The sequence below is a fragment of the Engystomops pustulosus genome, chromosome 6 (assembly GCF_040894005.1).
Source record: "Engystomops pustulosus chromosome 6, aEngPut4.maternal, whole genome shotgun sequence".
NCBI classification, from domain to species: domain Eukaryota; kingdom Metazoa; phylum Chordata; class Amphibia; order Anura; family Leptodactylidae; genus Engystomops; species Engystomops pustulosus.
The window spans coordinates 149,808,027-149,821,942 of NC_092416.1; the positions used below are offsets into that span (position 1 = coordinate 149,808,027).

Below are 13,916 nucleotides of genomic sequence, written 5' to 3' on the forward strand. Positions count from 1 at the left end.
TCTACATTCTTCTCAGATGCATCACAAGATCATGATAACACAGGCGTGATAAATAGTCTCCAGCGTATCCAAAGTATATTGTTATGGCAAGTCTAGATTAGATACACAGCAAACAAACAATAGAAAACAATGCAAAACATGAGGAGCTTGTTCCCAATTGCAAGAGATTCAGTAGAAACGTATCTGTGACCACCAAGCCCCTCCCTCGTAGCCTTCGTGTTGCGTTTCAAAACACAACACAAACACTGGGTGTGAACACCACCTAAGGCTGCATTTAGATGAACGCATGCCTACATGGCTACGGCCAAGTGGGCATACGTTCCCCGAATGCGGGCTGTGCACACGGGGACATGTCCTATATTTTCCCCTTGTACGGAGCGGTATGGTGATGCACGTGTGTGGCACCGCATCGCTCCGTGCGGCCATTGCTGTCTATGGGGGACATATGTTCTGTCGCTTGGTCGTGTAAATGCGGCCTTGGGGTGTGTTCAGATAGCACAAAATATTGTCTGTAAAACCCCCAGCAGAGGACGCCCCATGACTTTCTCTCGCAGCCTTCAGTTTCTGGTTGTACAACTATAGCGCCTCCTACAGTGCGTCTTATATGCGTGCAGCAACCAACATGGTTCCCTTTAGGGAAATCACGGCATAAAATAGTTTGAAGATTTTGTTTCTCCATGCCAAGCACTGTGATTTAGTGAAGTCTTACCATGGCCTCTACATCAGCCCAGGTGGTCTTCTCAGAATCGGACACCAGGAAGCTCTGCGCCTCTCCTCTACAGGACACACACAGGTTCACCTGAGGCTCCATGGTTTATATTCTGCAAGAAATAACACAATATAACATCAACACACAAATGTCCATTCCTACCACAGGAGTGTTATCACCCAGTCACATAGTGTGTCATTCATATAGGAGACATGCACGTTATCCCAATTTTTCTCCCAAAAGCGAGATAAAAAGGACCCTGGAACTATTTCCAGGCTCCCATAGCCCCGTTCTCCCTTATTATTCTCATAGGAAGCTCTATGAGGCTTTGCTGAACGTTATGTATATGGCCTACCCTGCTGTATGTTATATGTATTTATTATGCTGTACATTGTTACTCCGCACATTATGTATTTGACAAACCATACTGTACATTATATATATGACATACTATGTGTTACGTTATGTATTTGACATACACTGTACGTTATGTATATGGTACTAAACTGTATATTATATGACATACTATGCGGTACATTATGTATATGATACTAAACTGTATATTATATATATGACATACTATGCGGTACATTATGTATTTGACATACCATACTGTACATTATGTTTATGGCACTAAACTGTATATTATATATATGACATACTATGCGGTACATTATGTATTTGACAAACTATGCGTTACCTTATGTATTTGATATATTATACTGTACGTTATGTATATGACAAACTATTTGGAACATTAAGTATATGGTACTAAACGTTACATATATGACATGCTGTACATTATGTATATGGTATATACCAGTGATGGCGAACCTATGGCACTGGTGCCAGAGGTGGCACTCAGAGCCCTTTCTGTGGGCACTCAGGCCATCACCAGAGATGACTCCAGGTATCTTCCTGCAGTCTCAGACAGCCCAGGACTTGTTGTGCACAGAGCTATTTTAAAGTGACAGCTGTACCTGGGACTATTTTCTGCTTTATTGTTGTCCTCAGGTGCTGGTATCAATGAAAACTGTGACAGAAGGGAGTATAAATCACAAATTACATTTCTGTGTTGGCACTTTGCGATAAATAAGCGGGTCTTTGTTGTAGTTTGGGCACTCGGCCTCTAAAAGGTTTGCCATCACTGGTATATACTGTACATTATATGCAGGGGTTTTACCAATGTAAACACATCAATAGGAAAAAGATATTCTAAACAAGGAATTCGGTGACGTGCATGCACGGGCACAACTCTATTTCTATGGGAATGCTGCCCTCCTGGAAGTGAATAGACTGGTGGCCATAGATCCAGCCCCCTGCAGGCCCCACCCCTTCTCCTGACTTCTGGGGGTACCACACTAATACAGTCTCAGGTCCCTTCACTGTAAACTTTTTTGTATGGAATATTGTAATGGTCTATAACAGGGAAAAAAGATTAATGAAGTGGTCAATCCGTCAATCGAAAACTGCGTGCTGGCAGGATTTCACTGCACAATGCAGGGACAGGACTCTGGGCATCATAGCGGTATACAAGGAGCTCCTACTTCTCCAAACAAGAACATGATTACGCCAGGGAAGCAGGGACTCCTTGTAGTAAATATACACAGGGTCCGGTATCTGCGCTGGGGTCGCTCCGTGAAATCTGTACATGTACCGCCGGCCTTATACTGAAGGGCTAATACTCTTTTGGCCTCTTTTTTTGGTCTAACAAATTAGGTTCTGGATGTAAAATGCAGAGAAAAAACTTATGGATTTTTTCCTTACAATCCTTTCTTCTGGGAGACAATAATTTGAAGCATTTCCTATGGCAGAACATCAGCCGTAGACCCATCCAGTGTGCGCTCAGCCTTGAACAGGGAGTTTGAACCGCAATAACATGTTTACATGGCTTTTTTCTGTCTATAGGCTGTCAACCAGGGGTGCAACCTTGTAACCATATAGGATTCCTGGAATAGTCGTTAACCTGTCTTCGTTCTTACCGTCCCCCGGCAACTTTTACATAAACTGGGGTGCCCCTTTAAGCTGGGGGCACATGGATGTCAAGTAGGAGTGCAACCTTGTAACTATTGCAAAATGTTATACGTATGAAATTTTTGGGCTAGTCATAAGCCCGCCTTCTTTCTCTTGTGACATTATATAGAGTTTATAGCTGTTACAGACGTCACCTTGCAACTTTAACATAAACTATGCGACCCCTTTATGCTGGGAGCACACAAATGTCAACCGTCCGTGTTCCCTTGTAATTATTGCATAACTTTTATCTGTATGCGATTTATGGGACATCCGTAAATTCATCTTCTTTCTCATGTGACTTTACAGACGTCATCCTGCAACTTTTACATGACTTTACTCATTACTGAGGTCACTAGATGAGACATTTTTACGTTATTTTGTGGAAACTTGCGCCCCACTAGAATGGGACAGGTAATATGAAGCGACTAATCGCGACTAAACGTGCGCAATAATTACTGTCTCCTACGACAAAGGCGTTAGAGGGCGTCATGGTGGCGGTGAGTATCACGGTAGCTACAAAGTAGATTGATCTGACATAATAGAGAATATATAGCGCTGTCACTTTAAGAGAGGAATGCCATGTATGCTATACGTACATAACTGTATCATACATGACTACTACACACATCATACATTTACATGACTTCATACCTGAGATATCCCCTCCTCCTCCTCCTACAGACTCCTCTCTGCGGATCCCTGGCCTGCTCCTTCAGCTCTGACTGTTACCCCACAACATGGCGAGCTCACAGTCATGTACAGGACAGTCGAGCAAGGCGGCGATTGGCCGGCGCCGTTGTCACTCAGACAGCCGTGGACGCTGATAGGATGGGAGGCGGGGCTAGGCGTACAATGGAGTGAGCAGCATATTTCTTCCTGTAAACATGGAGGCGGGGCTTGTGGTGGATGACGTAACACGCAGTGTATGTGTGCTCAGCGGGGTCACTGGTGTGCAGCGCCCCCCTGCCTGTGTCATGTTACTATGCTCGATGCGGGCACTAGATTCATTCATTTTCATTTGAAACTGGCCATAGGTGATTGGCAGACACTTTACATCTTCCTATCATGAGAACCAAGCTCCATTGTGACAATGTGGTCATGCATTTTAAGACATGCAAAATTGTATACTAGTAGAAGACAACTCACTCTCCTGTCACGAAAAATATCACCAAAATCCCCACAGACTAATTGAGACTAAATGCAGTTACGTGTCACCTGAACGGGATCACGACTACAACGCAGCAGTCACATGAAATGAATGAGGAGTCATGCGTTTTTTTGCAGTCAGCGTCGGCTTTATCTGTCTGTTTTTTGAGACTTTTTGTGGCTTTTCTGTTGGATAGTTGTTTCTTACCGGGTTTTCCTTATGTATATACGAGGCATTTGGTCTATAGTGAATTTGTGACTTTTTAAAAAAAAAGTCACAAAAAGTCTCGAAAAGTCGCAGTCTCAATTCTGCATGCGCAGTAGCTCCGTCTTCAGAACAACCCAGCATGCGCAGCCGCCAGCTCAAGCGCTGACGAGTGTTAGTAGCTACCATGAGCTGCGCGCTGAGGATATCAGGGTTAGAGGATCGAAAGGGGCTACTGGGGCGTGTAGTAACCATGCTGTGTAGCTTCAGCTCCGGCTACTCCACGCCCCAGTAGCCTCTTCCACGCCCCAGTAGCCTCTTCCACAAATTTGCATATTAGGGCAATAAAAGATTTACAAACTTATCGGGCAGAAACTTAGCCCTAAAAAGGGCCCCAATTGCATTTATTAGAGGAACCTGCCACCAGATCTACCTTAATAGGTAGATCTGAGATGGTAGAATTCCTTTCTGGGGGGGCTGTATATAGTTATTGCTGTGGTCGCTGTATATAGTTAATGCTGGGGGGGGGCTGTATAAATGTATTGGTGGGAGCGCAGTATATAGTTAATGCTGGGGGGGCTTATAGTTAATGCTGAGGAAGCTGTATATAGTTATTAAGGCGGGGGCTGTATATATTTATTCCTGGGGGTACTGTATATAGTTAATTCTGGGGGGGGGGCTCTGTATAAATGTATTGCTGGGGGGGGCTGTATATAGTTAATGCTAGGGGCGCTGTATATAGTTAATGCTGGGGGGCTGGATATAGTTATTAAGGCGGGTGCTGTATATAATAATTGCTGAGGGAGCTGTATATAGTGATTACTGGGAGAGCTGTATATATGTATTGCTGTGGGGGCTGTATATATTTATTCCTGTAGGCACTGTATATAGTTAATGCTGGGGGCGCTGTATATAGTTAATGCTGGGGGGCTGCATATAGTTATTAAGGCGGGGGCTGTATATATTTATTCCTGTGGGTGCTGTATACAATACTTGCTGGGGAAGCTGTATATAGTGATTACTGGGGGAGCTGTATATATGTATTGCTGTGGGGGCTGTATATAGTTATTAAGGCAGGGGCTGTATATATTTATTCCTGTGGGTTCTGTATATAATAATTGCTGGGGGAGCTGTATATAGTGATTACTGGGGGAGCTTTATATATGTATTGCTGTGGGGGCTGTATATAGTTATTGCTGGGGGGTGCGGTATATAGTTATTGGTGTCTACGCTGTATATAGTTATTGCTGGGGGGGCTGCATATAATGATTGCTGTTCCCTGTCTGGACTACATTCAACGGGGCCCTCACCATATTTTGCGCCCAGGGGCCCCGCCTGCCTTAATACCGCTCTGCAGTCGGTATCTCCCTTTCATTTACCATTCCCATCATTGAGGAGTATGGGGCTACAACAAAATGTCTCCTGCAGCGCGGACAGGTAGATAACATCAGCTCCTCCTCCTACTGTTTACAAATGCTGGGGGCGTGGTTTAACTTTACAGATAGTTCTAGCAAGTAATCGAGAAGACTAGGAATTGGAGGCGGATATGGGTGGGGCTTCGTAACCACGCCCATCAGCGTCTTCCGCATCTGTGCTATTGGTTAGAACTTTAGAGGGAAAGTTGCTTGTTGCTAGGTAATCGATAGCCCCGGGGAGGAGCTTATGGTGTGGAGGCGTGGATAGTGGAAGCAGCGCGGGAGTGTTGAACGAGCGGGATCTGCAGCAGGTACCGGGGCTCAGGGTTCATGTACGGGGCCGCGCCGCAGAGACGGCTATAAGGGCGCCAGATCTTCCCTCTGTAGTATGGAATGTACAGGGACCTGTCGATCACAACAGGATTGCTTTACGATCCGCGGCTCTCTACCTGTTATAAGATTAGAAAGCTGTGAGTGAGGCATGCTGGGAGTTGTAGTTTCACAGCAGCCACAATGATCTCACCTGCGATCCTGTGTCATTGAAGTTGTGTTGGGCTGTGATCTGTCTGACAGGAGACTGACAGACACCCGCAATCTTTCCAGAGATGGACGTTTCTGGTAAATATAGAGTCATTGTACACGGCAGCCAATCGGGGTGCAGCTATTATCTAATCAAAGCTTTCAGGCTTGAAAGCTGGAACCTGATTGGTTTTTGTAAGCAAATGCTCCAGACTTCCCTGTGTTTTTGATTTAATGATGAACTGGGTACAGACTGCATGATATCTATTTTTCTTCTTTTTATAAAATCAAGGGCTGCGTAACAGAAAATCTAAAAGCAGATATTTTTAAGGAAACAATACAACTCATAGAGAAGGTCCCCACCAAATAAAATACCGGCCTAATAAGTCCGTAAAAGCCACGTCAACATGGCGGAAATAGATTTTCTATAATGATAAAGTAGAGGCTGCCAGTAAAATCTGTTACAGATTCCCGTTTTCTAGATCTCTGCTTGCTGTGATTCTATAAGAAACGTAATTGTTTACTTTAAGCTGATAGAAACCTGTCCATGGAGCAGGGGTCTGGTTACAAGGAGCAGTGCGCCTGTGTGACATCACATTACCTGGGACTGGTTTAGGAAGTAAACAATGAAGCTTCCTATAGAATGACAGCAAGCAGAGATATACAAAACTCAGAGGAATAGAAACAGAAAGTATATTGGAAAATTATTAATTTACACAAACAATAAATTTCGTTTGCAATATCTGGCCAACTCATTTAAATTCTATCTGTTTCGCCATGGTCCTGTACTAGTTGGTGCTCTGTGACGCACTATTAGAGCATCTCGATTGACAAATCGCGCTCCATGCCCTAATAGTATATGATGGGCTCAATGCTGGTATCGGGAAACATGGGATGTTGGCCGTAATTTACAGCTGACATCCTTGTCTAACGCTCGGGGATGGAGCAAGCTGCGAGTGCGAGAGTCCCTCTCCCGATAGCCTGGTCCCACTCCTGATGTGACGTCAGCAGATCGGCAGTGGGACCAGGCCGCCATGAACACAGAGGAGGCGGCATATATATTAGCAGACGGTGGACCCAAGAGGCGCTTGGTTGATATCTAGACAGCCGGCTCGTTTGAATATTTTTATAAAGTCTTTTTTTTTTTTTTTGGCTGTCCCTGACAGACGGAGAAAGTGAGTAACAACAAGCAAGTGAGTTTGGGACATCTACCGTCAGTAAATCTGATAGTACCGTATTTTTCGTACTATAAGTCGCACAAAAAATCCTTTGATTTTCTCAGAAATCAAAGGTGCGCCTTATAGTCCAGGGCGCCTTATATATGAACCTTACTTACAGACAACAGCTGCCTTGTACTGTGCACAGGTCTACCACCTGCTGGTCATTCATACTTATAATCAGGTGCACCTTATAGTCCAGTGCGCCTTATATATGAACCTAGACATTTTAGCAGGCATGTATTGATGGTGCGCCTTATAGTCCGAAAAATACGGTACAATCCCTCTAAATGCCTGCAGGGAGATTTCCTGTTGATCATTGTTATAGCAACCCTAGGATCTGATGTTAAAAAACAAAAACTGTACAATGACTTGTGCAATAAAACAAAATAATTATTCAACCCACATAATGAACAGCGTTAGAAAAAAATTATGATTTTTACTTTTCTTGTCCCACATAAAATGCAATAAAAATTAAAAAATATCATAATACATATCTAACCCGCAATGGTACACAAAAACAAGCTCTCAACTAGCTTTATCGACCGAAAATTAAGTGTCTTGTCGCTTGGAAAATGGCAAGGCAAAGATTATAGTTTTTTTTTTCGCACATTAGGTTATATTTTACAAAATTTGTAAAATGTAAGCAAAATTCTAGAAATTTGGTATCTACTGTTCCATAGAACAAATATTACAATATGGTGAACACCAAAAAAAAAAAAGCAAAAATCTAAATTAATTACAGAATTGATTTTTTTTTTCTACAATCCCCACAAAATAATTAATACATTTTCATCAGTAGGGCATAGCCCCACAAAGTAGTATCACTGGAAACGCACCTAATCCCACAAAAAATAACCTCCCACACGGCGACATTAATGGAAAAACTAATATTTTATAGCTCGCAAGAACGCACCCTTGAACGAATTAAAAACCACAAAATTCTGCAGGGCAAAACTGTCTGCTGCATGACCCTCCATCACTTCTGCACCTCGCTGGGCGCCCATACAAGTAACATCCACATGTGGGGTCTCTCCATATTTGGGAGAAATTGCATAACAAATTTTAAGATGGGTTTTTCTTTCTCTTTTGTGAATGAGTACATTTTAGGACGGAAACAAAATGGAATGGATGCTCAACTGAAGCTGAGCACCAACACCAATGTGAAAAAGCCCTTAAAGGACACCTGTCATCAGGTCTCTGTCACCATATCTGTCACCTCAACCTGTTGGAGCAGCTCACAAGGATCCATCCCAGCCTTTATCTAGTCACTTCATACATTATTCATTGTAATATCATCTATTCTTTATTATGTAGATGAGGCTGGTCACATGGTCAGAAGGCAGTGATGTCACCCCTGTTACCCCTCCCCTCTCCTCCCCCTGCTTATGTCTGTGTGTAATGTATAGTAAAGCATTGCTAGTGTCTGTGCTGCATCTGCTGACATGCAGTGATGATGCGGATGACTTCATCCGGTTAACGTGTTTTACCAAAAATTCATTTCAAAATTATTATTGACTGTTTTATGAATTATTGGCAAAACAGGCTAATTGGATGTGGCCGGCTGCATCACATGACCTTCGCCATATTTTCTCACGCTATTAAAGGGGTTTTCCCACAAAGCAAAGTTAGGCCCTATCTCTAACTTGCTGATCAGTGGGGGCCCTCCATCGGACCTCTCGCCGCTCCTCAGACGGCCTCGCATGACCGTTCTGCTCCATTAATCTCTATGGAGCTGACGGAGATCGTTAAGCGCGGCCCTTGGTCAGTTCCATAGAGATTAATGGAGCAGAACGGTCATGCGCGGACGTCTGCTCCATTATTCTGAGGACCGGTGAGGGGTCGGTTGGACCCCTCGTTCTTGCAATCTCCAGTTTTTTAATTTTTTTTTTATTGTTTTTCTTTGTTCCCACTTTTAATCTTTTTCAGTACCTGGTTTTTGACCTATTAATAATCCTTTTATTTCAGACCACAATAGAAAATGACTTGTGCCACCATGGATGTTGAAGATGTCCACAATGTGCTGTCTGTCATGCAGAAGAACCTAGAGTGCCCCATATGGTATGTAGGAACTCGCTGAAGAAGAAAATTTTGAAAAAAAAAAAAAATTTATTGCATACACTTGAGTTTTAGACACTTTCCATTAAAAAAAAGTTAATGGTAGGTGGAAAACAAATATACATTAAAGTAAGCCAGACAAAATATGCTGCTCTATAAAGGCACTTTAAGCCCTTTAGTGTTAAGCACTATAATGCAGTGGTGTTAGGGCTGAATGCAGAGCTTTCACAGGAGAAGGGGCCTAAAAATAAAATAAAAAGAGGCATAGAAAAAAAAAAACAAAACCTAAAATTTAAAATTGCCCTGAATGCAAAGGGAGGCGTTACCAGAGCCCTTCCATTGCTGTTCCATTGTGCAGGAGCACTTCCCCCTCCCACTGTGTGCAGAAACTTCCTCTGTTGCAGTGAGTTTAGAGGGAGCATCAAGGAGGGAGGGGGAAGTGCTGAGGGAGCATGGGAGTTGATACAGTGTAACAGTCTGTGAAGCTGCAGCATGGGGGGCTGTGGAGCCCATCTGGCTCCTCAGCAGAATATTAAAAGTTAATTTTAGAAGGAAGGAGGCCACGGATAACAAATATAAGAACATTACCACAGTCACGGTGCCTGGATCTATGAGTAACTGGTTTATCATTTTAATGGTAAAATTCTTTAAAATAAATCTATATGTTGGAATCCGTGTTGTATGTTGGCAATGGACATATGGGAGTATTGCCACAGGTTAAAATACAAATTGAGTAGTAAAGTGTTAATCCGCATGACAGCATACTGGTAATTATTTATTAGCTCAATTTCTGCTGACAGGTTCCATATAACTCAGTGATGGGAAAGAATCCTTTGTTCTTAAATTGTCTTTTCTTCACTTATCTTGCTTTTATGTTTTCTCCCTTTCCGATAAATTTGACTTTCTTTCTGAAATCTCAGCAAGTTCCTTATTGCTAGTAAGACAAACAGAAGATCACATAGAAGGTCTATGCAGAGGAGTCACAGCAGCTAGGTCTTTGGCCATTACATACTAAACTAGTGATTTCTATAGAGTTGGTTGAAAGTTTACTCTTTGACCTTCCATTGTAATAGAAAGTTGTTTGTCAGCCTTTTAGTAATGAATATTAATCTTAATCCCTGATGTGTCTGGTAGACTGCAGCCTCTTGGTAGTGAAACCTCATGTGACCTATTGTTTATTTCCTAATTAACACTTATTAGCATTTGCTCTACTCCCTGCAAATCCTCCAGGGTGCCGCGTTCCTCCCCGGCGGCTAATTGTAAGAAATCTCTGTATATATGTGAGTGATGCGGCCCCTGTCATGACCCTTTGCCCATTTTTAATTGATTATTTTTTTAATGAATTCCCTTTATGTGTCTGTCCTGACGCTCGGCCCTAGTAATCTCATTTTGATTGCAGAAAGATTTGGCCTTTTACGGCTGACAATTACGAGACTGATGATACTATCAGGGATGGATCCGCCGTGTCTTGTGTCATTGATTTGGGTTGTGCCTGTCTCGATCTTGTCAGGCTCCATTGTCCATGTCTGTGGAAAGTATTCTGCTCTAGATATGTGCGAGACGGAGAATATGTCACTTTCTAGATTTGACCTTTTAACATTTCAGTCATCAGTAAGAGAAGTAAATGAATTTATGCATTAAAGGTTTTTTTTCCAAATAATTATTAGGCTCTTATAGCTGTTAGGCCTCATGCACATGAATGATGTTTGTGGATGTGTGCTAGCACGTCTCTGTATTTTTTTGGGCTCATACACACGGCTCTGATGGACAAACACTATTGTCATCAGTATTTGAGGTCCGCATGACACATTGGCCACAAAAAGTGGACCAAGGCCTGTTATTTGCAGCCCAATATTGCGCACATATTACAGGCAGTCCCCACGTTACTTACAAGATGGGGTCCATAGGTTTGTTCTTAAGTTGAATTTGTATGCAAGTCAAAACTGTATGTTTTATCATTGTAGATCCAGACAAAAATTATTTTTTTGCTCCAGTGACAATCAGAGTTCAAATTTTTTGCTCTTATTGGACCAAGGATTATCAATAAAGCTGCATTACAGACACCTTACAGCTGATCTTTGCAGCCTAGGACTATAGTAACATCCGGAGACTTCACCAGAGGTCACAAAGGGCAGAGAGTCCGTCTTTAACGAGGGGTCGTCTGTAAGTCCGCTGTCCTTAAGTAGGGGACCGCCTGTAAAAACTGAGCCAGATGCAGATAGCTTTGTCCATGGTGCATGGAACCCAATAAACTAATAATGATCAATCCTATTGCAAGCTCCTTTAAGTGAAACAATTATAAAGATTGTATGAAGGAAAATTTTCATTTTTTAAATGTCATATAAATAAAGTAAATAAGTACAGCAGATGGAGCTGTGTTGTCTGCATACTACATACAGTATTTAGTCAGTAAGTCACAGTTATGGATTAGAAGTATACACCTGTTACTATTCCAGTTACTTTGGTAGATTAAGTTTACCATAAGTCTAAGGGTGAAGACACAAGTGGCGTTTTTAGGCTGTTTTTAGTTTTCAGATCGTCAAAAGCGCATGCGTTTTCAAAAAACACATGCTTTTTAACGATCTGAAAACGCACTAACTAAAAACGACCTAAAAACGCCACGTGTCTTCACCCTTAGGCTAAAAACACACAACTCTGGTTGGTAGATGAAACATGGACTGGGTACACCATGGACCAACCACAATGCAGATGATGGGACTATAGTGATATATCATACAAGGAGTCCCTCCTTACCTGCTGCACATCAATTGGCAAATTCATGATCACATCTGCCGTGAAGCAGGGACTCCTTGTATCATATATCATAAGTCCTGTCCTTTGCAACACGCTAAATTGGGTAAATCCAGCCAACGAATGTTCAAGTTTTTTAAAGACCGCCCGTGGCTGTACGGCTTAAAGGGGTTTTCCCATGAACGTAAGTTAGGCCCTATCCACTGGATAGGGCCTAATTTGCTGATCAGTGGGGGTCTCAGTGCTGAGTCCCCACAGATCACAAAAAAGAGGGATCAATTGGACCCCTTGTCGCTCTGTCAGACTAATGGAGCAGATGCCGCGCATGACCGTTCTGCTACATTAATCTCTATGGAGCTTAGGGAGATCGCAGAGCGCGGCGCTCAGTAATTTCCAGCAGTTACATAGAGATTAACGGTCATGCGCGGCGTCTGCTCCATAAGTCTGATGGAGTGACAAGGGGTCCGACAGAGGTACGAAGGACCCCATCGGACCACTCGTTTTCATGATCTGCGGTGGTCTCATCACTGAGACCTCCACTGATCAGCAAGTTTGGCCCTAGGCCTTTAGGTTCCTTTCACACTTGTTTCACGCACGTGTTTTGTGTGTGTATATGACGTGTACAACTTGCTATGCACTCTGACCCATTGTATTCAATGTTTTTTTTCAGACTGGCATTTTTTTTTTTTTTTAAACACACACGCACGTTTTTTTTTTATATATATCACACGTTAAAATCTCAGCATGCTCTACTTTTGCAAGTCACGCATGTGAAAAATGCACCATACAAGTCTATGGAGGCACATCGAAAACGCATTGCACTTTGCATTGCATTGCACTTGCCATAGAAAAGATAGACCTCAGTCCTGAGTCTTTTTCACACGCATTGCATGTGTGTGAAAAACACATTGAAAATCCTAAAAAAAACGGCCTACAAACGCCACCTGTGTCTTCACCCTTAGACTCTCCACCTTCCCACTCTTATTACTGCTGTGTTTAGTGCCTTGTTTGTTGCACTGGAGGGAGCGGTGGGAGCAGTAACAGTGGTGCTGCAGAAGCAAGGGGAAAATAGATGGAACACAACACATTTATCAAAACTAGTGCAGTCTGTGCTATGTGTAGTGTGCAGATTGCGCCAGATTCATCAAAAGTGGTGGAAAGTCTTCATCAATATAATACTAATATTAACTTTTTATTTGGTGCACCTTTAGAGAGTGCAACACAATTCCGTCAAGTCGAAGTAATAAATGTAGTGCACGGTCCAACTCTGCACCGGAACTGAACTTTATGTGCAGAATTTTGTGGCACAGTGCAGCCACGACACAAAACTGGCGCAGACACTTGACAAATACATGTGCAAGACATTTGCGCATTCTTTTCAGTGCAAAGTCAGACAGAAAACTGGCGCCAATACTTTATTAAATGTGGCTCTATGTCTTGATGCCGATTTATTTGTGGCAACTTATGGTCAGGTCATGTGACTCATCCATTAGAGTTAAAAATCTGTGCGCTGTTCGTTTTGTACTTAATGCTATAAGTTATGTTGGATCAGTGTCCACGGCTGTTACTTTATTGTGCGACTTAGTCTGTTTAGAGATAGACCAGGTCCTAATTGGAACCGTTTGTCATGGATCACTCGTTTGTTATGGAGTGTAGAGTATCCGCAAAAAACAAAGGCAAATCGACCATTAAAGTGGAAGTTAACGTCAGCGAATAAGCTTGTTTGTGTGCAATAAGCCTCATTTTACATTTTAAAAGCCATGCAAAGCAAAAGTTATATTTCCCATTTTCCACAAGGATTTTGTGGCTGAAAAAATGTATTTATTTGTGAGCATATGAAGAAATCATTTTGTTAGAGTGAAAGCAAAACTACATGGTTG

The 13,916-nt window shown here is 42.5% G+C and overlaps 2 protein-coding genes across 7 annotated transcripts in view; one reads left to right on the forward strand and one right to left on the reverse strand.

Annotated features, from left to right (window-relative positions):
- Positions 1-6,078, reverse strand: part of NBR1 (NBR1 autophagy cargo receptor) — a 44,926-nt gene extending 38,848 nt beyond the window's left edge. For 2 of the 3 annotated variants that reach the window (XM_072111775.1, XM_072111773.1), the window contains exons 1-2: positions 3,377-3,531; positions 710-821 (exon numbers count right to left, since the gene is read on the reverse strand). In XM_072111775.1, the coding sequence (XP_071967876.1) occupies positions 710-811 (102 nt within the window). In that variant the 5' untranslated portion in view covers positions 812-821; positions 3,377-3,531. Of the gene's footprint in view, positions 1-709; positions 822-3,376; positions 3,532-6,014 lie in introns of those variants that run through there. The other variant, XM_072111774.1, reaches the window with a different exon arrangement.
- BRCA1 (BRCA1 DNA repair associated) overlaps positions 5,662-13,916 on the forward strand; it is a 101,634-nt gene continuing 93,379 nt past the window's right edge. The window contains exons 1-2 of one of the 4 annotated variants that reach the window (XM_072111772.1): positions 5,662-5,802; positions 9,196-9,288. In XM_072111772.1, coding sequence (XP_071967873.1) covers positions 9,209-9,288 — 80 coding nt within the window. In that variant the 5' untranslated portion in view covers positions 5,662-5,802; positions 9,196-9,208. Of the gene's footprint in view, positions 5,803-5,853; positions 5,962-5,988; positions 6,110-9,195; positions 9,289-13,916 lie in introns of those variants that run through there. The other 3 variants (XM_072111769.1, XM_072111771.1, XM_072111770.1) reach the window with 3 other exon arrangements.